Source organism: Sabethes cyaneus, chromosome 3, assembly GCF_943734655.1.
Source record: "Sabethes cyaneus chromosome 3, idSabCyanKW18_F2, whole genome shotgun sequence".
Lineage (NCBI taxonomy): Eukaryota > Metazoa > Arthropoda > Insecta > Diptera > Culicidae > Sabethes > Sabethes cyaneus.
Genome location: NC_071355.1, coordinates 76,427,726 through 76,454,222, shown reverse-complemented (window position 1 = coordinate 76,454,222; position 26,497 = coordinate 76,427,726). Strand labels below are relative to the sequence as shown.

The 26,497-nt window shown below is 41.9% G+C and overlaps 1 protein-coding gene across 1 annotated transcript in view; it reads right to left on the bottom strand.

The window, feature by feature from the left end:
- Positions 1-2,467: 2,467 nt before the first annotated feature.
- LOC128742864 (zinc finger protein rotund-like) overlaps positions 2,468-26,497 on the bottom strand; it is a 40,681-nt gene continuing 16,651 nt past the window's right edge. The window contains exons 2-3 of the mRNA XM_053839347.1: positions 3,022-3,925; positions 2,468-2,961 (exon numbers count right to left, since the gene is read on the bottom strand). Of these exons, the coding sequence (XP_053695322.1) occupies positions 2,468-2,961; positions 3,022-3,925 (1,398 nt within the window). The remainder of the gene's footprint in view (positions 2,962-3,021; positions 3,926-26,497) is intronic.

Genomic DNA, 26,497 nt, shown 5'->3' with positions numbered 1-26,497 from the left:
ATATTCAGCGAAGAACCGGACGGAGGCCGATGATTTCGAGGAGACTCCGTAGCCATTGGATATGCGCTGTTGACGAGGATGCTAGAAAGCGGGTGTTAGGGGCGATTGGAGATTGGGAGCCTATAACCGACAAACGTGGAAATGGTTCCTAAAAGCGGCCCTGTTGATTTAGAAATAATATTGATTGGTATGGTCAACTATGGAAGTTATGCTCGTCAATTTAACAAGACTCAGAGACGGCTGAATCTAAATAACAAATATTCGGTTGTTTTTTTCGCGCTCATTGAAACGTTCGTTATGCTTACATTTTTTAGATAACCACTTTTTATTCTGTTTTAAATTTAATTTAAAATTTGTTTATACAATCTACACAATGCAATAAGCTTTCACCTTGCCAGTCGTCCAATCGACCGCCCGTTTGTTTTACACATTGTATCCTTCCATTTATCCTTTTTTGTGTCGTAATTTCTAAAGACCACCATCGCATCGTGCCGTCCGTTTTGGGGTGTTTGCTATCATCAACCACCCGTCGTCCAATCCACTTCCGATCGGAAATGGACTGGAGGACGGAAGCTGATTGAAGCAGTCCAATCTGATCGGTTTCGGCTGAGGCTTCCGTAATTATTATTACAGCGAAATTAATATTATTTCGAATATTTACTCTTAACACATAGATCGTACTCTTCTGTTTTTTCTTTCTTAGTCACCACATAGGACTTTGTTATCTGTACACAGGTTTGGGGGCGGGGGGAAAAATCATACTATTTAGCAGCGTTTGCTATTCATTCGTTCCACTTCTTGTATCACACACTCCTCCTCCGCCTACCGGGGCTAGAACTCGTTCGGTTCTATGTTCATTCATTTATTATAGCATTTTTTAAACTTTCTCTATAGATGATTTTTTGTTTTCTGTCAATGTCTAGTTTAATTAAACTTTACCTTATTTTACTATATTACAGCGGTGTTTTTTAACAGGTTTTTTTGTGTATGTGTGAAAAAGAACGTAAAAATGGTAGTTTGTTTTGTTAAGTATATTCTTTACAGTGAGCGTTTCATCTTTTTCTCTGTTTTCGAACGAACCACCAAATAATTGTTGGTGCCTTCTTCGAATTAACCAATAATTATCTGTTTTTTTAAGGGAAATAACTTAAATTTATCTTTTACTCTCTTTTTTATCTTTTCTTTATCTTGTGCTAAAAGTACGGGAAATTTGTCTTAAATAAGGATTTTTCTCTTGCAATCGATTATTTTTTCTGTACAACTAGTAAATGGGTAGTAGAGTGCTAGTAAAATTGGTGAAATAAATGCGAGAATAAAATAGAAACAAAAAGGAAAACATCACAAAATTTACAGACAGACAGAAAAGTAAAGGCGGTTTGAACCGGAGAAAAATGGCAGGACCTATTAGTAGTGCGGAAAGTGGCCGCCCAGTTGTTTTGTTTTGTTTTGTTTCGCTTGATGCTTACAGCTACTGTACCTAGAGGTTTCGAAATGAAATAAACTAGAATGAATTTTTCTACGCAGCACTATTCTTGTGTTCGAATGATGGTGATTTGCACTTTTTTGAGCTGGCGGAGTGCCCGGTTGTCGGACACAACCGTCGGTTTAAGAAAAGTTTTTGAATTAATTTGGATATTGACGTGTTTTGCTTTTTTGTTTGTAGTCATTAGTGTAGAAACTTACGCGCTAAAATCACCGAGATCTTGATTTTTGACAATAAAACGAAGTTTGATGAAAGTTCGATTATGTTTTTGTATCGCATTTCGCTTATTTCAAATCTATGCATTACTTAAGGGTCTGATGGTTTTTTTTGATGCCAACCTTTGACCTGTTCTTCTTATTCTGAAGGATCAATTTTTGATCCGTGCCATCGGCATTGATTTTGTTTCACAGGACGCTTCAGTGTTAGATTTAGATTTTTGTAATTGAATTCACAAGTCGTAAGTCGTTTGATCCTTACGGGGAAAGGTTTGCGGTTAGTGATTTGTTCTTGGTGATTATCAAACTTTCTCTAACCTGAATTCTTATTTTGAATTCTAGTCAATCAAATGTTAAACCATACAGTTTGACTAGAATTCAAAAGGTACTTATTTAATGGTTCGTCAAGATTGTTTTACTGCGGATATTTTATGAAACGACAAAAAGATCTTTGAATAAAAGTAATATATCTATTTAAAAATTCAACTTTTTAATGTTTAACCTAAGATTATATGAAAAAGTGAACCATAGGTAGCGATAGTAAATATTTCAAGAGCTTTCGCGCAGGACAATCACAATCTATTGGTTCACCATTTCTTAAACCTGTTGCTCACAAACCGAACTTACAAAATCCCCAGAAAGATCAAACGAGTCCTCTGCTTAGTTAGTTTAGTTGCTTCTTACCAACGAATATCCATACCGTACCCGCGCATTTTCCCTCCTTGTTCCACCAGTCTCTACCAGTTCTTCCACGAAAGGTGGCGCCTTTCTACTGTTTTTCCGTTTTGCCCACCCCACTCATCAGCAGGTGTTCGCCCGCTATCAGCCCGCTGGTCGGCTGGTGCGCGTAGTTCCGGATCTGGTGCAGCGAGATGAGCTGGTTCGGGAAACTGTTACCGGCTGCGTTGCCTCCGGCTTGCTGAATCGATTTCTGATTCTGGAAGCTGATGGCATCGTACAGGTAGGAAGGCCGCTGGGCCGCCGCCAGCTGCTGATGATGATGGGCGGCGGCCAGGTTCAGATGTGGCGGCATTGCATTGATCGGCGTGAACGCCGAGTTGGTGCTGCTTTTAGTCGCACTTGAGGCATCGTACGCCGTCACCACGACGTTCGCTGCCGATGAGGTTGGGGTCTGGTTATTCACATGTTGCTGTTGTTGCTGTTGCTGCTGCTGCTGTTGCGGGTTTTGCCGGATGACAACCAAATCTTCGCCCACGTCGTCGGAGTTGGCCGAACTGCCGCCGTTCATATTACGGTGATGATCTGGAAGAAATCGAGAGATAAGAAACAAAGCCGCACAACATCAAATTAAATAAAACTCACCATTCGCAGAGTTGTTACTACCGGCACCGCCACCACCGCCTCCTCCACTACCGCCATGCTGCTGCTGCTGCTGTTGTTGTTGTTGTTGCTGTTGCTGCTGCTGTTGTTGGAGGGCAAAATCGTACTGTTGCTGCTGCTGCTGTTGCATCGCTTCCGCCAGGGAAGCTGCCGAATCGGGACTAACCTTTGGCCAGTAGGGATGTTCACCACCGGACGCAACCAGCGTGGCAGCGGCCGCATTGCCGACCATACCGCCCATCCGGTTCAGGCCTAGTCCAGCCAGACCTGCCAGCCCGGCAGCGGCATCGGAAATTCCAGCGGCCGCTGCTGCCGCGGCTGCCACTGCGGCGGAGTTGTTGTTGTTGTTATTGTTATTGCTATTGTTACCCCGGTTGCGGCGCTTCTCCTCCTTCTCGGCATGCTTCTGCATGTGCTTCGCGAGGTAGGTCTCCTGAGTGTAGGACTTTCCGCACAGCTGGCAGATGTGTGTTTTCAGATGCTTCGAGTCCTTGTGCTTTGGTATGTGCTCCAGCAGGGACGCTTCGTCGGTGAAACACTTGTAGCAGGAGTTGCATTTGTACGGTTTGTCGGTCTGATGGCACCGCGAGTGGGATTGGAGGTTCGAAAGCTGCGAGAAAGCTTTCGGGCAGCCCGGATGGCGACACTTGTACGGTTTGTCTCCGGTGTGTGTCCGTATGTGCTGCTGCAGGTGCGACAGCTGAGTAAACTTCCGCTGGCAAATCTCGCACCGATAGGGTTTGATACCCAAGTGTATCCGCGTATGTTGCGACAGGTAGCTCGAGTTGGCAAATGCCTTTGTACATTGGGAGCACTTGTACGGTTTGGTTTCGCGCATATGCAGCTGGCCACCGTGAAGCTGCAGGTCGCCCTTGTTGGCAAAGATCTGAAAAAAAAAGAAAACAAAAATTCAGGATCAGTTCGGTGTTCGGTAAAACAGAAAAAATTTGACATTTATGCAAAATCATAGTAAGCCAGTCAGTGTTTCCCCTTTCAAAGCGGGTTCCCATCGAATGTTGGGGGTGACCTTGGCAGAAGTGCGCCTAACGCAGACCCCGTCTACGCCAAAGCACAGTCGAGTGAGTAATTAATAATTACCGAATTCGCTCGGCGTGCATAATTTGGTGCTAACATACACACTGACTGGAAGAAGCATCCGCGTGCGCAGCGCACTGACGAGCCTCGCGCGAGTTTACGAAGCAAAAAGAATGGGAAGACCGCGGCGTTGCGTTGCGTTTCGCTTCGGCAAGTGTTTGTTCGTCGAACAAACGGCGAAACAGCAATTTTGAAGTCATTATTCTCGCGTAAATTCATTAATCAAATTGATGAGCGTTATTCGTTGGCGGGCAAGCGCACAATCGGTCGTCACCATCACCGACGGCCGTGTACCCTCCTGTGCCTGTCTATCGCTGTGCGGCACTTTACGGCTTTTGGTTTCGAGTGTTTGAGCGCCCAATATACTACCTACACACAGGCTCAATGAAGCATCGGAAAGCTGCGCTAAGTGCAACCGGAGAGACTGTTTGGCAGTCTGTTAAATTATACCCCACCAAACGCTCGGCGCGAAATGGATTTCCTTGATCACTGAAGCGGCACAGGGTCAGGGCTAGAGCGGTAGAGTGCAGCACCGGCTGGCAGGGATTGTTGCACTTGTCCAGTCCGGTAGAAGGTTGCCTATTTTGCCGGCTACTTTAGAGTTGAGTCGCAAAGTTACCGGAAAAAAATATGACAATATCAAGCAAAAGCAAATGGGAAGCTCGGGAATGAAAAGCAAACAGGAACTAACAAGGGCGGTTTTTCTAAACAAAAAAATTGTTTTGGGAATGAACAATAAATATGTTATTAGAAAACCATAAAGCCATAATAAGACTATGATAGTCGCGACCTAATGGAAATGACAAAACTTATATTGAAGGGCACCTCTCACACGCTGAAGAAGCCTTGAATAAAATCAAACGGCAAAATTCTACCTTCAGATCATTCCTCTCTATCTTCACTGCTGCCATCGCGATTAGACTCAACAAAAGTCCGCAGCTTTCCGGTCTTTGAATGCATCAAGATTTACCCGTTGCCCATTGGTGTCTGGCAAACCAATTGGGTTTGGGATTCCATCCCCTTTTTATATCCTGGCTTCAAGGCTTGGCTAGGCTTTAACCAGATCTTGCCATCTAGCAAGATTGGGACCCTCTATTCCTGGTTCCGTCTATTCTTGAAGAGAACGGATTTCACAGCACAGTCGTCCAGCATCCTTACGACGTGGCCAGCCCACCCTAGTCTCGCAACTTTTGACAGGTGTACGATGGGAATCTTTCCAAGTAGCCTTGGCCACTCTCTACTATCGGTTTGTACTCCACCAAAAATAGTCCACAACACTCTTCATTCAGATACGGCAAATGCACGTATGTCTTCCGTAAGCAAAGTTACAGTCTCAAATCCGTAAAGCACTATCAGTCTGATTAGTGTTATGTACATCGTCAGTTTCGTGCGGCGGCGTATGCTCCTTGGTCGAAGCATCTTGCGGAGGGAAAAGTAGGTTCGACTTCCAGCTTGAATGTGTCGTTGAATCTCCTTACTCGATTCATTGTCGCCGGTGACCAGAGATCCCAAGTATATGAACTCATTAACCACTTCCAATTCATCGCCGTCTTTAGTCTGGGGAAAATTGCCTACGCCGTCCCAAGGGTAATGATGCCGACGTCGTTTGCGAAGGCTAACAGTAACCGCCCTCTGGCGCGATTCGAGGGAACTCGAGAGTGCCCTAGAAATATGCACGTGGCACATTACTCGTTCTAGGGTATCTTTGATCAGCCGACACAATTTGACCGAATAGCCGTTCTCATGCATTATCTGGTATAGCTGTTCGCGCTCGACTTTATCATATGCTGCCCTAAAATCTACGAAAATATAATGCGTGGGCACACTGTACTCTCCACCAGGGCCCGACAACGTCACCTTCAATTGCATAGCATCACTCAACAATGAAGCAGTGAAGCTTCGGTTTCAACAGAAGCAGCACCGCTTCAGTTTCAAACTAGCTTCAATCTGCGTCAGCGAAACGGGTTTCACTTCGTCATGACTATCGGTTTCAACTTTTCATTTGTACTTTTCTATCAAATATCCAGAAGAAGGCCAGCAACTATGAATGCAAATGAATTAGATTTGAGTAACATTTCCTACAATGCAACGCATATTAAAGTTAACCTTGTCAATGTCGACAAATCGTGCCTGACTTTCTGCCATCGTCAACTGAAACAGTCATCAATTTGAACTGAAGCTTGCTTGAAACGTTCTGTTCAAATTCAAATTTCAAATTCAAGTTTATTACCAACAGGCAAGACTTGCCCTAATGGACCTTAATAACTAATACATAAAACGTCGAAACATAGAGACAAAACTCGAACGTAACACTCGTGATAAATTAAAATCAAATACTCCCGAAACTCGGTTGAAAGAACGCTGTAGACCACAGATAGTGCTGTTGGCACTGTAATTCGTCCGTCGAAAAGGTAAGTTTAGTAAAGATAACCTCCGCAGTGATCTGGTTGGTGCATTCAAGTTGATTTGACGAAGGATGGTAGGGCAGTCGATGTTGGATGTCAAGATATCCGAAACAACCAAGGCGCACGCTGTTTCTCGGCGAATTTCGAGAGTATCGATTCGGATGAGTTGGCAACGATGCTCGTATCGAGTATTCCTCATTGGCTGTCGCCATGGAAGCAATCGAAGAGCGTAGCGTACGAAGCGACGATGGATACTTTCGATGCGGTAGATAGCGTTATTGTAGTGAGGGATCCATACTACGGAACAGTATTCTAGGGAAGCTCGAACCAGTGACCCGTAGAGCGCTACCAAACATTCAATGCTGTTAAAGTCACGTGTCATTCGCATAATTAAGGCTAGTTGTCTAGAGGCTTTGGCAACAATTAATGAAACGAGTTGTTTAAAAGTTAGCTTAACATCAAGTAACACGCCGAGATCCTTGAATTGTTCCACTCGCTAAATTGGAAGTCTATTGAGTTTGTAGTTGAAGTGAATCGGTTGATTTTTTCTCGTAAAAGTGATTGCAGAACATTTGATCGGATTTATAGTAACATACGATTCGTCTCGCACCAACTGGCAAATGCATTTAGCTGTTGTTGAAGAAACAAAGCATCGTCAATGTTGAACAATTTTAAATCATCCGCTAAAGCTAGACGTGGACATTCTAGCGAATGGATTTCGTTAAAATACAGGACAAACACCAGCGGGCCCAGATGGCTGCCTTGTGCAATTCTGGAAGTAGCAGGGAACGAAGCGGAAGTCACATCACCAATTTTCACACTCAGGATTCGTCCTGAGTCCAGCTCAACATATTGCCGCTAAAACCATACCTATCCAATTTAGCGACAGCGATGCGATGATTACCTTTATCGAAAGCAGCGGAGAGGTCTGTGTAAATCGCGTCGGTTTGAGCTCGTCCAATGAAGCTGTCAGTTACATAGCTAGTGAAGCAAAGTAGATTCGTAGCACCGGAACGTTTTGGGAGAAATCCATGTTGCTCATCTGCAATCGCTTATTGGCAATGCGAAAAAAGTGGTTTAATGACCACTAGCTCGAATAATGTGCCATTCACACATTCATGTATGAAGCGAATGTAAGAGAAAGTCAGTTTAATTTATTTGTTTCGAGGATGCCGGGCCCTCGCGTCTCGACATTTTTGTGGAGTATTTGTCGAAGACTGAAAATTTGTTCTGTAGTAGCACGGGTCGCCATGAAGCTTGCCTGATACTGCCCCATGCTATCGGGGATAGACTACGCAACACAATCTGGGAGTGCACCTTGTAGGCGGCGTTGATCAGCGTAATGCCGCGATGATTACAGCAATTGAGCTGATCGCCCTTTTTATAGCTTTTAATTTCTGCTTCTTCCAATTCAAATATCCAGTGAAGTGCCGTCGCTAGTGGTCCTTTGCTCCTTTTTGTACAGTTCTGCCGGGAGTCGGTCCTTTTCGGCGGCTCTGCTATTCTTCAGCTGACCGATTACTCGCCGTATCTCTTTGAGATCAGGAGCCTGCACGCTATTATTGTCGTTTGTAGGCACACCTAGGTTAACTTCCGTTCCATCTTCTTTTAATAAACTACGTCTCCGTCTTCCTACTAAAAAATCACGATTTACGCTTTTGTCACCAGGTTATGGCCCTAATTCAACAATAATTTGTAGATTCTTGAAGCAGTTTTTTGGAATTGTTCTAAAGTTAGAAGACTTGGAAGACAGAATGGCCGTAAGTTCGTAAAAAGCTGAGGTAGTTCAGTTTGCTGGTTTCGATACGTACAAATTTCGAGTTCAAACGCCATTAGCAATTTATGCAATTTTGGAGACCGTCAAACAAGATCCACCGGTTAAGGATGCAAATGAATCAGTGAAAATTGTGTTCAAGTACAAAAATGACAAGTCAAAAGCTCTTTTGGTAACCTTTATTGCAGATCCAGGTAGTCACTTGAAGTATGCATATTCGGGACAAGAAAACGGCCAATATATTTGAACGGTGAAAGGATTTGCTGCACAAACGGACAATCGTAAGTCTCATTCACTACTGAAAACGGAAGAGGGAACACTGCTGAAATATCATTTCCGGAAATTTTGTAAGGCAGCTCAAAGATGTGGGAGCTACCATGATGGAGCTTGATCAGGTCACCCTACTTTTCATAACTTTGCCGGTTTTCTTCGATGTTACAACAACAGCGATGGACAATCTTCCTAACAATCAGCTGCGCCTGGAAACCGGGAAAGCACGCCTGTTGGCACAAGAACTAACCTCTCCTGGCCTGTTGGCACAAGAGAACAGTGGAAAAGAATGGTCCATTTCTCAGGAAAATGTTACAGTTGTGGACTTTTCGGACATAAGCATTTATTCTGCCCAAAGGTAAAATGCCAAACTCTACGGGTAAATGCAGCGGATATTCCCGTTTTATTTATCAAGTCGACATCAACAAACTATAGTCCCAATGATGGATGCGTAACTTTAAATAATAACAACCACAGTCAAGAAATTACAATTACAAACACTAACAAATTTCTTAGTCATCATTTGTGGAAAAAACACATAAAAGTTACGAAGGATTTATCTTCTATACCTATAAAAAAGGATTTCTGTCTGTCTGTCTGTCCGTATGTTCCTTATATAATCGAAGACTACTGAACCAATCGGCGTGAAAATTTACATGTAGAGGTTTTTGGGACCAGGAAAGGTTTTAGTTATGATTAGAGACCCCACCCCCCACTAAGAGGGGGGGCTCCCATACAAATGAAACACAAATTTCTGCATAACTCGAGAACTAATCAAGCAAATAGAACCAAATTTGGCATGTGGGTGTTTTCGGTGACAAGAATTTATTCTAGGGTAATTTGAGACCCCTCCCCTCTTTATAAGGGGAATTATAACTCCTCTCCCCTTTAAGAGGGGGGTTTCCATACAAATTTCCTCATAACTCGAGAACTAATCAAGCAAATGGAACCAAATTTGGCATGTGAAAGTTTTCGAGGGCAAGAAAATTTTCTATGTTGAATTAGGACCCCTCCTCACTTTAAGAGGGGGGGCTCCTGTACAAATGAAATACCAATTTCCTCATAACTCGAGAACTAATCAAGCAAATGGAACCAAATTTGGCATGTGTGTGTTTTTGGAGACAAAATTTTTTTCTATGATGAATTGGGACCCCTCCCCACTTTAAGTGGGGGGGGGGGCTCCTATACAAACGAAATACAAATTTCCTTATAACTCGAGAGCTAATCCAGCAAATGGAACCAAATTTGGCATGTAGGTGTTTTTGGAGGCAAGAATTTTTTCTATGATGAATAAGAACCTCTCCCCACTTTAGGAGGGGGGGCTCCTATACAAATGAAATACAAATTTCCTCATAACTCGAGAACTAATCAAGCAAATGGAACCAAATTTGGCATGTGAAGGTTTTCGAGGGCAGGAAAATTTTCTACGGTGAATTAGGACCCCTCCCCACTCTAATAGGGGGGGCTCCTGTACAAATGAAATACAAATTTCCTCCTAACTCGAGAACTAATCAAGCAAATAGAACAACATTTGGCATGTGGGTGTTTTTTTTGGTGACAAGAATTTATTCTATGGTGAATTGAGACCCCTCCCCTCTTTATAAGAGGAATTATAACTCCTCTCCCCTTTAAGAGGGGGGGCTTCCATACAAATTTCCTCATAACTCGAGAACTAATCAAGCAAATGCAACCAAATTTGGCATGTGAAGGTTTTCGAGAGCAAGAAAATTTTCTATGGTGAATTAGGACCCCTCCCCACTTTAAGAGGAGGGGCTCCTGTACAAATGAAATACAAATTTCCTCATAACTCGAGAACTAATCCAGCAAATGGAACCAAATTTGGCGTGTAGGTGTTTTTGGAGGCAAGAATTTTTTCTGTTATGAATTAGGACCTCTTCCCACATTAGGAGGGGGGGCTCCAATACAAATGAAATACAAATTTCCCCATAACTCGAGAACTAATCAAGCAAATAGAACCAAATTCGGCATGTGGAGGTTTTTGGAGGCAAAAATATTTTCTACGGTGAATTAGGATCCTTCCACACTTCAAGAGGGGGGGCTTCTACACAAATGAAATACAAATTTCCTCATAATTCGAGAACTAATCAAGCCAATGGAACCATATTTGGCATGTGGGTGTTTTTGGAGGCAACCATTTTTCCCATTATGAATTAGGACTTCTTACCTTTTTAGGAGGGGGGGGGGCTCCCATTCAAACGAAATACAAATTTGCTCATAATTTGAGTACTAATCAAGCAAATGGAACCAAATTTAGTATGTAGGAGATTTTTGAGTCTTGAATTTATTTTATGATAGTTAGAGACCTCTCACCCCTGTGGTAGGGGGATATGGACTCTCATACAAATAAAACAGAAATTTTTGCGAAACTCAAAAACTAATCCAACTCGAGAAATTCGAGACTCTTCCATAAAACATTAATCAATAACAAGACCACAAAAACTATCTATAGTAACACTAGATCATTCAGGACGAGCCGGTCGCGAGTGTTGCCGGTGACCCGCCGTCGGAAGCGCCGCCCACTGGGGGGCTTGCAAAACTCGAGATAGTGACAAAGATCATCCGAGATTCATGATTTATGTACAACACAGGTTAATTTGTGGCAATACGAAGTTTGTCGGGTCAGCTAGTATATATATATACATAAAAGTGAGCGTGAGTATGTTTGTATGTTTGTTTGTATGTTCCACCATAACTCCGGAACGCCTTGACCGTTTTTCATCAAACTTGGCACACATGTTTCTTGACTTAAGAGAATCAGCCCTGGGGGGGCAACAAAAATGGGGGGTGAGAGGTTCCTTAATAGGTAGAGAAGGGTCCCTAAAGAACCTCCCCCCCCTAGGCCATAGCTCCGAAACGGCATGACCGTTCTTCATCAAACTTGGTACACATGTTCCTTGACATAAGAGAATCAGCACTGAAGGGGTTGACAACAGGGGGACCGAAATGTTTAGACGGTTCTCCCATAAGTACAGGACAAAAGGAGGAGCTGTGACCGGAGGTTACTGACGAGAAGGGGGAGTAACGCCCACATGACTGTAACAATTTATCCGTACTACAGAAAAAAATCAAAATACGAAACACTAAACTGCAATGCTCGCAGCTGTAGATTTGTCAAGTGTAATTATGCACCGAATCAAAGTGACCTGTATAAAAAGTGTTCGATCATTAGTGCTAATTGTTGTTGGCCGACTCTGTTTGAGTCCCAGGGGTAATCATTAAAACGGCGTGGAGTTCATCTGAGAACACCATGTTTTTCCCTTGGTAAACTTTATGTGGTATGCTGCAGAGTGGACTCAGCCAATAATTTGTGCATACTTGCTCCTGGTGGTGACACTAAAAACATTGTTTACAAACAAGTTTTGTCTTGAAGTGAGATGAAAGGAATGAAAGTTTTGTTGTATCCATGGAAGAAACACTGTTGCACCTTCTACTTTTTTTATTAGGATAGCACGTAATACTAAACTAATAAATAAATAAAAAGCTGTGTTTAGAAAAGTACAATAACAAAACTTTTCATTTCCTGCGGGTGGGGTGGCCATTGTTAAAAGCGGAAGGTGCAAATAGGAAAAATGGCTTTGTTTTTCTTTCCTTATAGGGTTTTATAGGGATTTCCGTAAAGCAAACAGGTGTGCAGGTGGCCGGGTAGACAAAAGAGGGGGAGCTAACAAATGGGGAGGAACGTCCGAAAAAGAAACAAGCGTTGTATTTTTGCCTTATAAGCATTTCGGTTACAATAACCGATTAAAATCTCGTCCGTAGTTGGTGCGTTGAAAAGATATTCTCAGCATCGAATTAGTCCGCAGTACCGTGGAACATAAGTTCCAGACACAATGCATATGGATTTTACTACGTTGCAGAAATTTGACAGAAAACCCATGGAAAAACTGTCAAATTGCCGCAACGTGGTAAAATCCGAATGCATTGTGTTTGGGTCTATACGTTTAGATCAATAGCTCCAAGAATGGTAGGACAACCAATTCTTCCCTGCAACGTATCGACAGCAAACAGACATTTGGCGATGTTTCTTTGTTTTTGCAGTGTCTCCAAATGAATTAATCGGCATCGACTTCTATAACTCGGCAATTGGAACGGGTTGCGGTATGGTAGACGACGGAGAGCAATATGGATGCTAGACAGCGGAACCATATTCGAGAGTCGAACGGACGAGTGAATAGTATAATGCCTTGAGGCGATATGTACGTCAGTGAAGACCTTAGTGATACGAAGCCGAATTCTAAAGTTGAAGTACAACAGGAAGATTAACGGTCCCACACGACTACCTTTTGCGATTCGAGCCCAATTGGTCGAGAAATAACGTTTTTCGGTTTAAGCTGTTCGGCAAGCTGGTGTGCTCTCGGGTAACAAACTGATCGTGGACTTCTTTACACAAAATAATTAGATTTTTAGGTTTTGTTTTTTCAAAGCCTTGCTTGGTATAATCAAATAAGGGCAAAAACGTGTTAAAAATAGAGAAAAATGAGTAAAATTGGGCATTTCCCGATGACAAACAGGAAATAGGTGGGCACCACTAATATTTTATCAGTCTGCAGGCCGTATCTTAATTGCGACCGTTTTTTGGCTCGTTTTTACCCAGACTGCATTGTTCAAGAAACATCATTTTGTTGGTCTTATAAAAAGTATAAAAGCCTAGGTGCGAAACTTGACCTTCTGTGTTATAGATAATACGACGACTGGCTTATTAGACATGCATAGTACCTCAAGAGACCAACTGGGAAGCTTGGTCTTATAATCCTTTTTTTTATTTATACTGTATCGAAGTACTATACTTAGGACACTTTTTAGAACGTACCATAATATTTTACATCTTTATTCTGTATTCCGGTGAATCTTTATTTCGAAGGACAGAGATTGGTAGTTTCACGATCGAAACTGTTTCTTTCGAATTTAAGATCGGTCGGAATACAGAATAAGGATGTTAGAACTGTAATTCCTTTGTTATTTCGTTATTGTATTTTCTTTTAGATGTCTGAACTCAAACGAAGCTCGTCCTCCGGTTGGCTACTGTTAACCTATCCCTCTCCTATGAACAAGGTCTTCACAAGGTTCTCTACTGCTCCCCGTTCCGAATTTGCTGCCCGTGAGGATCTTGTAGTATATTACACATGCTCTAGCATTTAATCATATAATAATGCATCTCATCGTTTCCATTACAATCTCCCAGAGCGTTAGCATTTTCATTAACATTTCACATTCCATTGAGTCATCTCAATGAACGTATTGTTTTGAAATATTGTTGAAGTGTTGTTAAGGACTTCCAAGCCGCGTAACTATTGCTGTAATTAGTGTAAGATATAAACGTTTAACTACTTCGCACTTTAAAATTTATATCCATGGAATGGATCATATTTCTATTGTTTTGTTTTTGTTCGCTCGGCGGTTATTGTCTTACGAGCAAAACAAATCGTTATGGACGCTCTTAAACAGTGCAGCTTAGTAGGCTATCACTTGCACGGATCCAACTAATTTGCGCATTGTGTCTGGGTTGGCGCAGTGAATGTCGTTAGGATCACGGATAAGAACCGACACTGGTAATGGCTTAAATATCTCAGGTAGTCTTGCAATACAATAGTTTATGTGCGGCATAATCATCGCATGCTTAATTTGGTATTTACTAACGATAGCAAACTGATAGTTGATAGTTGATTCACTACCAAGTTGCCCCTCAGGATTGTATTGTTCCAGTGAAACACGCGGTAAATCAGAAAGTCTACCTACATTTTTCGAACATTGATTGGTTCAGTTTATATGAAACGGACTTGGTTGATTGGTTGACTTGGTTGAAGGCTGTGCGCTTTTGTGATACCTACTGTTTGATTATTGTTGAATAAGAATTTGCCTTTCGTGAAACCCGCTTCCTCTCCTGCGTGGAGCATAAACTTGTTGCGGCGCTTGCAGTGTGTGTACGCAACAATAGTCAGCATAAGCGAAATTCTTTTGGATCTTTGTAAGTTACAAAAGAAGATGCTTTACGAGGGAATTTTTCGCGCAAGTAAAATTTCCGGATATTAGAAAGCATTCGTTCGTGCTCCCGGTATTCAAGAGTGGAGATCGCCAAAGTACTGGAAACTACCATGGCATTTCCAGTTTGTCTACGGCCTTATTCGTATTGTCTACGGCGGTCTTATTTGAAATTCGTAGCACTGGACACCTCTGTGTTCCTCTGATTCATGGCTGGCCGCTCCGTGGCGACGAACCTGCTTGGCTTCACTTCTAACTGCATTACTGAAATGGAGTGCAAGGTGCAAGTAGATGTGATACATACTGATTTGAAAACTATACTGATCCGTTCGAAAGATCAATCATTGCATACTGCATGACAAATTGTCACGACTGGATGTTTTGCAATAGTTTGTACCATGAAGATGCTCGTATTTGTGCGACAAGGTCGAGTGAGTCAAATTTGACTCTAAGGTATCATCCCCGTCCACGAATAAATGTGGTGTACTGCAAGGCAGCGTCTTGGGACCGATTTTGCAATTTACAAATTCCTTGGTGATGAATTCCGATTTTTTTGTGGGAAAATAAATCATAAAATCAGAGGGGTTGTGCACAAGACATGACCGCATGGTTGACGTAGGACTACGTAAGTCTCTTTGTTGCATGATTTTGAATATCTTACTAACTCTTCAGAGATAATTTGGTGAGCCTGAACAGGACCGTTGATTGATGGTGACGTGGATTATTCTACTATCGACAGAACTGGTCGATGATTGAATAGGGATGCTTTATAACTTGTACACTCTAGTTTGATGTTCTGGGCAAACGTGAGATCGATGTAAGATCCTCCGGGAGTGGTAAAATGCGTGAAATTCGAGGCCAGCTCAAGTCGCAGGAATTTCTTCATAAAATCCACATGCTCAGAGTTTTACGGCTTTAATAAATCAACATCAACAAATTTCGCGTCACGAAAGATCCCATCTATTTGATCGCTGTTTCTACCAAGAGTAAACTATATTAGTATAAGAAATGAAAACAAAAGAAAATAAAACATTGGATTTGTTTGAGTACCTGGCGAAATGTAAGCGCAAAACAACATTTGTCGCTTTGCCGTGGAAATCTCTGCCGAACAGATGTCACCGTATCCATCAGACAAGACCAACTCGAAATCAATGGATTCACAGACTTCCAATTCGGAATCCGGAGTGGCCGTATTTGTTCCTCTGCTGCATTAATGGTGTCACGCTTGGCTTTTAAGACGCACACAAAATTAGCTACTTGCGGATCGGTCTGTTGCCATGTTTTACACAATCTGATGCAATATCAGATGCATGCATAGCTAGATTGTCAACACCACCTTGCTGGCGGACTTGTGCTTTTCAATGATTTCAACAGTATTCGCGGAATCAAGTACCTCTGGGGGAAGGAATCAGCGTTCAAAACATTCGACCAATCAGACATGATGGTTTTACAGCTTCACGTTACACTTTGAGACAAATTCAAATTTTGCAATTTGAGCAAACCAATGAATTGATGTCAGCAGGCCCTGTTTTATTCGAATTCGACGTATATCTTCGAAGGCCAGCCCTTTTTTCGAGGTTAGTCATTTCTGCTTTTCATAGTTACCACCTTTTCGGCCGCTCGTTACTTTAATCTATACCTATAAAGAAGGATTTCTGTCTGTCTGTCTGTCTGTCCGTATGTTCCTTATAGAATCGAAAACTACTGAACCAATCGGCATGAAAATATGCATGTAGAGGTTTTTTGGGGCCAGGAAAGGTTTTAGTGATGGTTAGAAACCCCTCCCCCCACTAAGAGGGGGGGCTCCCATACAAATGAAACACAAATTTCTGCATAACTCGACAACTAATCAAGCAAATAGAACAAAATTTGGCATGTGGGTGTTTTCGGTAACAAGAATTTATTCTATGGTAAATTGAGACCCCTCCCCTCTTTATAAGGGGAATTATAACTCCTCTCCTCTTTAAAAGGGGGGGCTTCCATACAAATTTCCTCATAACTCGAGAACTAATCAAGCAAATGGAACTAAATTTGACATGTGAAGGTTTTCGAGGGCAAGAATATTTTCTATAGTAAATTAGGACCCCTCCCCACTTTAAGAGGGGAGGCTCCTGTACCAAAGAAACACAATTTTCCTCATAACTCGAGAAGTAATTAAGCAAATGGAACAAAATTTGGCATGTGGGTGTTTTTGGAGACAAAATTTTTTTCTATGATGAATTGGGACCCCTCCCCGTTTTAGGAGGGGGGGATCCTATACACATGAAATACATATTTGCTCATAACTGAAGAACTAATCAAGCAAATGGAACAAAATTTGGCATGTGAAAGTTTTCGAGGGCAAGAATATTTTCTATGGTGAATTAGGACCCCTCCCCACTTTAAGAGGGGGGGCTCCTATACAAACGAAATACAAATTTCCTCATAACTCGAGATCTAATCAAGCAAATGGAACAAAATTTGGCACGTGGGTGTTTTTGGAGACAAATTTTTTTTCTATGATGAATTGGGACCCCTCCCACTTTAGGAAGGGGGGCTCCTATACAAATAAAATGCAAATTTCCTCATAACTCGAGAACTAATCAAGCAAATGGAACCAAATTTAAAACGTGGGTGTTTTTGAAGACAAAATTTTTTTCTATGATGAACTGGGACCCCTCCTCACTTTAGGAGGGGGGGCTCCTATACAAATGAAATACAAATTTCCTCATAACTCGATAGCTAATCAAGCAAATGAAACCAAATTTGGCATGTGAAAGTTTTCGAGGGCAAGAATATTTTCTATGGTGAATTAGGACCCCTCCCAACTTTAAGAGGGGGGGCTCCTACACAAATGAAATACAAATTTCCTCATAATTCGAGAACTAATCAAGCAAATGGAACCATATTTGGCATGTGAGTGTTTTTGGAGACAAAAATTTTTTCTATGATGAATTGGGACCCCTCCCCGTTTTAGGAGGGGGGGATCCTATCCAAATGAAAAACAAATTTCCTCATAACTCGAGAACTAATCAAGCAAATGGAACCAAATTTGACATGTAAGTGGTTTTGGAGGCAAGATTTTTTTCTATGGTGAATTGAGACCCCTCTCTTCTTTAGAAAGCGAGTTATGGCCCATCTCCCCTTTAAGAGGGTGGGCTTCCATACAAATGAAATGCAAATTTCCTCTTATCTCGAGAACTAATCAATCAAATGGAACCAAATTTGGCATGTGGGAGTTTTAGATGGCAGAAATTTTTTCTATGGTGGATTACGACCCCTTCCCCTTTTAAGAGGGGAGCTCCCATACAAATGAAATTCAAATTTCCTTATAACTTGAGAACTAATCAAGCAAATGGAACCAAATTTGGCATGTAGGAGATTTTGGAGTCTTGAATTTATTTTACGATAGTTAGAGACCTCTCACCTCTGTGGTAGGGGGATATGGACTCTCATACAAATAAAACAGAAATTTTTGCGAAACTCAAAAACTAATGGAACTCGAGAAATTCGAGACTCTTCCATAAAACATTAGTCAATACAAGACCACAAAAACTATCTATAGTAACACTAGATCATTCAGGACAAGACGGTCGCGAGTGTTGCCGGTGACCCGCCGTCGGAAACGCCGCCCACTGTGGGGCTTGCAAAACTCGAGATTGTGACAAAGATCATCCGAGATTCATGATTTATGTACAACACAGGTTAATTTGTGGCAAAACGAAGTTTGTCGGGTCAGCTAGTATACATTAAAGGGTAGTCGAAAATCAGGTTCATTTTCATGAATTATCATCCTTCTGAGCTCACCACTCCTTAACCGATGTGATCACTGACTGAACTGTCAGCTGAGTTTAGCCACCATCACTGCCACAGTGAGCTGTGGGCAGGTGACGAAAGGTCAAATTTGTGACTTAAACTTAATGAACATTATTCGAGTAAACTTTACAATTCCGGTAACGTTAAACAGAGTGACCCAGAGAACATGAAGTGGTCGAATAATCCTACAATAGAGATAACATCCTAGATAGACGAAATTGGCAGACAATCAAAGAAGCATGTAATATAGGTGTCTGACTGAAGGAAAAAAAACTCGTTTCAAGGTTATTCCAGTTATTGTCAGAGTTAGCCAGCAAATTTTCTATGAAGTTCGGCTTACCAGCAGCAACGCTGCTGGCTGCTGTTTGCTTTGTCGATAAGTGGAATGATTTTTCACCTTCTTTTTCATTTTTATTGCTTCCCTTTGTCCGTACCCGTCAAGTCATCAATTGCCAAAGTGGTTTTGAGGAATTCCTCCCGTCGATTGATTTATGAGGTTCTTCTTCGGATTCGTGCGGTACGGGCGCGGCGTACGGTACGGTGGGATTCCCGCCTATCATCAACCAATAGGCAAGGGTCAAGTGAAAGTGTTTACAATTTTTTTTTGTCTATTTATCCATATGTAGGTTCATACGCAAATCGACAACCATTGTTGGGATGAACTTTCTTATTTCAATTATCGATAAGATGATGATTGAAAAGTTCAAATTTGTTTAGTAGTAAAAACTAATTATAATAGTTTGTCGTAAAATATCAAACAAAACAACGATTTATCGATATGTAAATCAAACTGTTAACCAAGATCGAGCAAAAACCTCTAGCCCTTTGTTTTATTTTTGACTTCCATTGAAAGAATCCTACGCACAACCGGACGAAATAAGAAAAAATCCTCCATTCCGACCAAATGGATCGAGACAAAAAAAAACATCAATACATATTTAAGGCGAACATTGTTTGTCCGCGTCCGACGCGTTCGCTGATGTCCCGTTTTTTCTCTATTTAGGTAACTTCTTTCCTTTACAACTTTCATTTTCTTTGGACCGGCCAAAGTAAATAGGAAAAAACGAGGAGAGAAAAAACCTCAACACGTTGCTTTGTTTTGGGTGTCGATTTTTTTTTGCACAAAGGAAAACATCGCTACCTAATCGTTCTTCATTCCTTGGTAGTTTCCGTCTTCTTTGGTGTTGCCATTTGACATTTCCGTGTTGCCGTTGTGCATTAACTAAATAATGCGATTGGTGAAGTGAGACTGTTGGGCATGCTGAGAAGTTGACAATTTTTCTAACATCGTTCATGTAATGTGTTTACTACCGGTGCGATGTTTCTACTGACTGACAGCGAAAATCATCGGACACGCATTGATTGTGTATTGGTTAACTGTGCAAGCTACCAGAATCAGCAGGGGAGCGCTAAAAATAGTGTCATTTCTAAAGATCTCGCTGATCCAACTTGGCATAATGCGAGACAGAGGACACAATAAATCTACTTGCCTATGACTCGAGACTTGCCGCTGTCTGCAGCTGTTGCCGAAAAGCAGAAACGTATTGCGGAAGTACTTGAGTGACGCTAATAAGAACTGCCCGGCAATCTGCTATGATCTACGGAGTAGGCTGAGTTGAGGACAGTTCGATAGATATAAGCATATGGCAGAAAGCGGCAGTCGGATTCGGATTCAAAGACTTCGGAGAACCTAAAACTATTTAATTGTAATTCTAAACAGGTGATTCTGTATCAATTTGATTTCGTAATGCCTGTATGAGTTCATTTTTTCACTTCAACCAGATGTTTTACACCATTACACAGGAAGAAAAAAAAAACGTTCGCACTAGAATGGGGCTTCAATAATTCAATCAAAGAAAACGTCAGCAAACAAACCAGCCGATCAAAACAAGTGTCTAGAACAACCCCTTCTCTCCCTATCCAAGTAATCACGAAGAAACTTCATCAGACGAAACGGAACTAAACACCCAACCAGTTAATCCTGTTTAAAAAAAAACCTCCATCCATACCACGATCCGAGTCAATCATTTTCGAACATTAAAAAAGTCAAGTCCGCAAGACCTCAAGTACCAAACACACTGCAGCAAAATGGTACAAATCCGTGTGTGTATGTGAGTGCGTGTGTAGCACATACTTTTGCGAACACTTGTTCTCCAGCTTGATTAATATCTCCGTCTGATGATGACGACCGCGACGCTTCGGTGGCACCGTCTCGTTCGCGCGCCGCTTCTATAATGCCAGCCGGCATGCGCAATCGACTGTTGGTGGTGTCGACGGACGGTGTCGGTCGGTGCGGAGGAAAGGCAGCGCAGAACTTTTGGCAGTGACCTTGAGCTACGCTCGGTCCATTCAAATTGCGCCAGGCGAAGAATTTCTGAACTGAAACTTTAGATCACCCTTCTGGCAACCCTGGGCCGTAATTTCCGCCACCCAGTTAACGAACCAGAGCCAGCCGAGAGTAACAACAACAATAATGACAACAAAGAACGCTGCGGAGGACCTAGCTCAAGCTGGTACCCCCCAAACAATAACAGCGAATGATCATCATCATTACGCATTAACCCACAGTTCGGGAGTCTTTGAAAGCGACAAACGTTCGCGGTTTTTTTCTTCTTGTTGTTGTAGTACGATCATGATGCTGCTCTTGCTTGGCGCGCGGGAAGAGGAGATCTGCTCCGACGAAACTAGTTTCCCCCCGTTTGATACCAATCAAAGTCACTACACGCTGGTCCGTTGGCTGGCTGGTCCGGCTGGTGTAGTGTTCAAGGTGTTCAAATTGGTCAATTTAACGAGTGCTGCTGGCTAAGTCGACAGGTAATTTGATCGATTTTTGGCAGGTACCGGGGGGCTGATCTGTGTGCGACAAAATGTCGTGTGGAGAACAATCGCCAAAGAAAACTCTCAGCCGAACTGCTCTGCAGAAGTGACATTTATATCTGTGAAAGATTAATTACTATTAATTTAGTCAGTATACAACCTTAGACACATTGTTCATTTTCATCTATTTTTTATCAATTCGTAACTCAAAATTATTGGTTACCGTTATTTGTTCAAATACAATTATTGATTCAAATCAATTCCAATTCTAATTGGTCAATTGATTGACCAATTTTTCGTTCCCAAATATTGGAAGTTACAAGACTATATAATTGGAAGTTAACTATGGACAGAACCGTGGGATCAGTGCTCAAAAAAAATGACAGCTCTGCATGAAGGCGAATATAAAACGCATTCAGCGCATACAGTTTTACCCCTTGGTGGTATTCTTGTATCTGTCAGCCCATGGATATGACTACTGAACTGCGCACAGTGTTTGTCTCTCTCAATTTTCTACCCTTCAAAACAATTCAAAACTTCGATGTACGGAAGTACGTTTTTTCAGGCACTTCTGCTTGTAAACTTTAGAATCAATAGTTTTGTTCGTCATGAAAACCAGGGTATTTTGACACAGCTGCAAACAACTTGCCAGATCATAAGCATTCTTTCTTCGAATTTCTCGGCAAAAACGAATTTGAACTTACTAGGGACGTCACCTCGACCGGTGGCTTAATAAACTTTTCTTCGGGAAGCTACCCATTGTCCATTTTCACGTACGTTTCGTCATACTTCGTAAGAACCTCATTGTACAACTTCTGGGAACGTCTTTTGGCCACTGGATTCTGCTTCCATGTCCGGCTTTATCGAAATTATGCTCGCAGACGAATCCTTCTGACGGCGCTTTGGCTGGAATCGAATTTCTTGGCGATATCATAATCGCCAATAGCGCTGGGTTTACCCTAATCGTTCCCAACACCTTCGAATGCAGCCTCCGATCCCTAGTTCCACTACGACACTTGCTATAATGCTACCGATCGATAGTAAGTAGGGTACTCCATCGAAACATGCGCTACCAGGGATTAAATGCCACATCGTCGCAGGAATCAGCGAATATGTTCTCGGCATTCTTTCAAAGTGTGTCAAGTAATAACTCACCACCTTTGTCTGAAACGTACCTGAGCAGCATTCCGTATTACGACGTGAACGTGCTTCCGATGAATTTCTCGCCCCACGAAGTCCTATTGAAGTTGCAATCCATCGATGGATCAAAAGGACCCGGCCCCGATCAACTACCTCCCCTCTTTGTGAAATAGTGTGCTAATGCTCTCGCTTATCCTGTAAGTATACTGTTCAACCGTTCAGTCGGCGAGAGGCACTTCCCAGCTATTTGGAAATCTGCTTCAATCACACCTATTCATAAATCGGGTTCGTTTATCGAAGTAGAGAACTACCGTCGTATTTCCATTCTTAGCTGTCTGCCAAAGGCCCTTGAAAGTATGGTACCATGATTCGCTCTACTAATCTGTCAAGCCCATAATATCTGCAGAACAACACGACTTCATGAAAAACCGTTCGACCACTACAAACTTGTTAAGTTTAAGTTAACTTGTCGATACATAGGACTATTGTGGATAAAATCGAAAAACGACAACGAATCGACGCTGTGTATGTTGATTTTGCCAAGGCATTTGACAAGGTTCCACGCACTCTGGCGGTTGAGAAGTTTAGGAGAATGGGACTACCTGAGTGGCTGACAGAATGGATTCTGTCGTATCTGACGGGGCGTAGCTCAACGGTGAGAGTTGGCGGGGCGTGCTCTACTCCGTTCCAGATACAATCTGGAGTTCCTCAAGGCAGTGTCTTGGGACCTCTGCTGTTCGTTCCTTTCATCAACGATCTTTGCGGAAAATTGAAATTCCCGAAACTGTTATACGCTGATGACCTCAAATTTTACAGTATAATCACAACACTAACAGACTGCTGTGCGCTTCAAATGGACATCAACGCGCTCACTGAATGGTGTAGATTGAATGGGATGAAAGCTAACGTCCACAAATGTTGCATAGTCTCATTCACGAGAGTATGTGCGCCGATTGTTTTTGATTACACTATGGAGACAACAAGCTTAGAACGTTAAGGCGTCGTAAAGGACTTGGGGATTCTCATCGACAGCAAACTGAAATGTGTGGGACATATCTCTGCCGTTACGGCTAAGGCATATGCAATGTTAGGTTTTCTGAGAAGGAACACCAATTTCTTTGTTGATGTTTATAGCCTCAGAACACTTCACTGCTCGCTCGTACGCAGTGTTCTCGAATACGGAGTGCAAGTTTGGGCACCATATCACGCTGTTCACGGCAACAAACTCGAACGAGTACAAAAGCAGTTCATCCGATACGCTTTGCGGAATCTCAATTGGAGAGACCGAACAAACCTGCCACCATATGTAAACCGGTGTATGCTGAACAACCTACCGACGCTGGAAAGTAGACGAATACTCCTCCAACGTATGATAATATTCGACGTGTTAGAAGATCGCATTGACTGTCCAGCTATTCTTGAGAATCTACGATTCAACGCAACGTCATGAGTAATGCGCCAATCTGAGTTCTTTCGACAATCAACTCACCGCACGGCCTACGGTAATAACAAACCGCTGGAAGTTTGTTGAAGTCGTTTCAACGAAGTTTATTATTTGTTTGATTTTGGCATGTCCAAAAATGTGTTTAGATTAAGGATTAGCGGTTATTAGTACTAACCCTGCTAGCATTTTCATATGTATAAAAAGGTAAAAATCAGCATTACGTACAGATATACATGCTAAATAAATCGTATTTCATGCGCAAAAGTGGCATATCCGTACTATTTTGGAGGCGATATACGTGATTACGAATAATTTTGAGCGTTACGACTATATAAGTATTTATATACGATAATATCCGATTAAGCACAAGTCGCTCCGTACTACTCCACGATTTTGTGCTGAAAATCGTATGTATGTCAGTCATTATCATTATATACGGCAGAAAATCAACTTGATCCCACTTTATCCAGCTTTAGTTACGATTTTGAGTTTGTTAGGAGATATTTACGATAGTTTTCGTACATTGATATACGAGATGGTGCTAACAGGGAAGTAACATGTCTGTGCGATGTTTTTTATTATATCGAAGATGAATAAACAAATTAAGTACTCGGTGTCTAAGGATCGACAGCCTACGACCGAAGAAACTGGAGAAACTTCGTTCATCAGGGTTTGTCTTAGATGACAACCAAACTAAGTAAGTGGTATAACTAGATGGCGTACTCGATCAGGGATTGAGAGTTGTAGGTTTAGGTCCCACCTCCTTTTTTCACAGATCATTTTCCCAGTTCGTTAAATTGTCGTTCTTCACAAAAATACAAAAAGAAGCATCCAAAATGATAGATGGTTTTGCATGGCTTTGCACGAAATGGGTACCTTTTTAGAACGAAAACTGCTGTTAGTAGTCAAATATCGCTATCTGACGGATGCCATGAGTGGGTCGTTCCGTGATAAACTTCGGAGGACAAAGTGAATAAAGAACCTCCGCTCCACCGTCTCGATACGGCTGACCCGGTTTTCGTATTACGAGCTCCATACGGGTAGATAATATTCGAGATTGACGAACCAACGCATAGAAAAGTGATTTGAAGTTTTTAGCGATACGCTCAATGAACCCCAAGTTTCTGCAAGTCTTGTCGACAACGATCGAAATATGCTGTTTGAATGTCAATTTGGAGTCGAGCAGTATTCTAAGATATTTTGCGCAATCCACACGACGGACGTAAAGATGTACTTAACAGTCGGTATTCGCACATTATCGGTTTCAGCTTTCTCAAGAACTTAATCACTTCGCATTTGTGGTTTAGTGTCAACGCTTGTTATTGTATTGTGGTATTGTGGTTTAGTGTCAACGCTTGTTATTGGACCATCCAGCGAATATCAACAGCTGCTCCTGGAGTGTAGGAGTCTCCGATGAATCAGACTTTGAGAACAATTTCAAGTTATCGGCGAATATAAGCCGACGACCTTCGACTACTATGTTGACGTCGATAAAATAAATAAGAAAAACAAATGGTCTGAGACGGCTGCCCTCTGAAATTCTGGAAAAAGCAGTAAAAGCTGATGAACGAGAGTAGCTGGCGAACGAGGCTCTTCAATACCGAGCTTGTCCAGTCTTGCGACGGCGATTTGATGATTTAGCTTGTCGAAATTAGTAGGGAGGTCCGTGTCGATGGCGTCTATCTGAAAACAGCCTGTCTGTCAAAGCAAACTAAAGCAACGTAGGAAGTGAGTGTCTGTAGATTGGTAAAAGTTGAGCGCATCCATGGGTTCATCGGCGATGCTGGACAAACAAAGAGATTGGGACACAACGAGCTCGAAGAGTTTCTATAATGCACGCAAGACCGAAATCCATGTACCGTGTAGTTGTCTATGTTTCTTTTGTTACCCTTCTGGAAATATGTAAGCGGATACTTGAGCTAAATAGACATCGGATTGGAGCAACAAAGGCATCGATAGTTAAAAAAAAAAGATGATTGGTATGTAATTACAAAGACTATCCAGCTAATAAATTAGCAGTAAAGGTCGGTATATGTATGAAAATTTCATGAAAGTAGTAAACCATGCAATTATTTTAGAACGTATTTATGTAACGTTAATAGTTTTATATCCACTTCATTTCTAATTGGACTCCTTAAAAGTGCGAACAAGCTCGTAAAATTGTGCTTTTGCGGTCAATTGCTTTGGTGCGTGAATTACCGAAGAAATGAAGAAAACGAAAAAGGAGTTAATACAAAGGCATTTTCTTTTTCGCGGGGCTATATCCTGTAGTATGGCATAAAGTCATTTACGCATAACGCTCGTTAGCATAGCGATCTTTTGTCGTAAAATTCATTTGGCATAATTGATAATTTAGCCATATTTTGCTGTTTAGTGCTTGCTTACAAGTGATGACAATTGATAATTACAATGATTGTTGTTTACAAGAGACGAATTCAGCAAGGACTTAGGAAAAATAACTCGTAGTCGGTAAACGTAGTGAAACGAATAAATCTAGATAGAGTGATTTCTGCCGTGGCTGTTATAGGCTGAAGTTCTAAAGATTCTGTGAATAAAGAAAAGGAAAGTAGGGAATTTTAATTAGATTTTTTTTTGTACTGTGAAAAGACAAGAATAACCTTTTCCAGAGTCTTTGTTTAGTACAGTGAAGGCGAAAATGAAACCAAAAAAATTGGGGCCGACCTCGTCTATACCAGCCGAAAGAGTCAACTGAAAAGC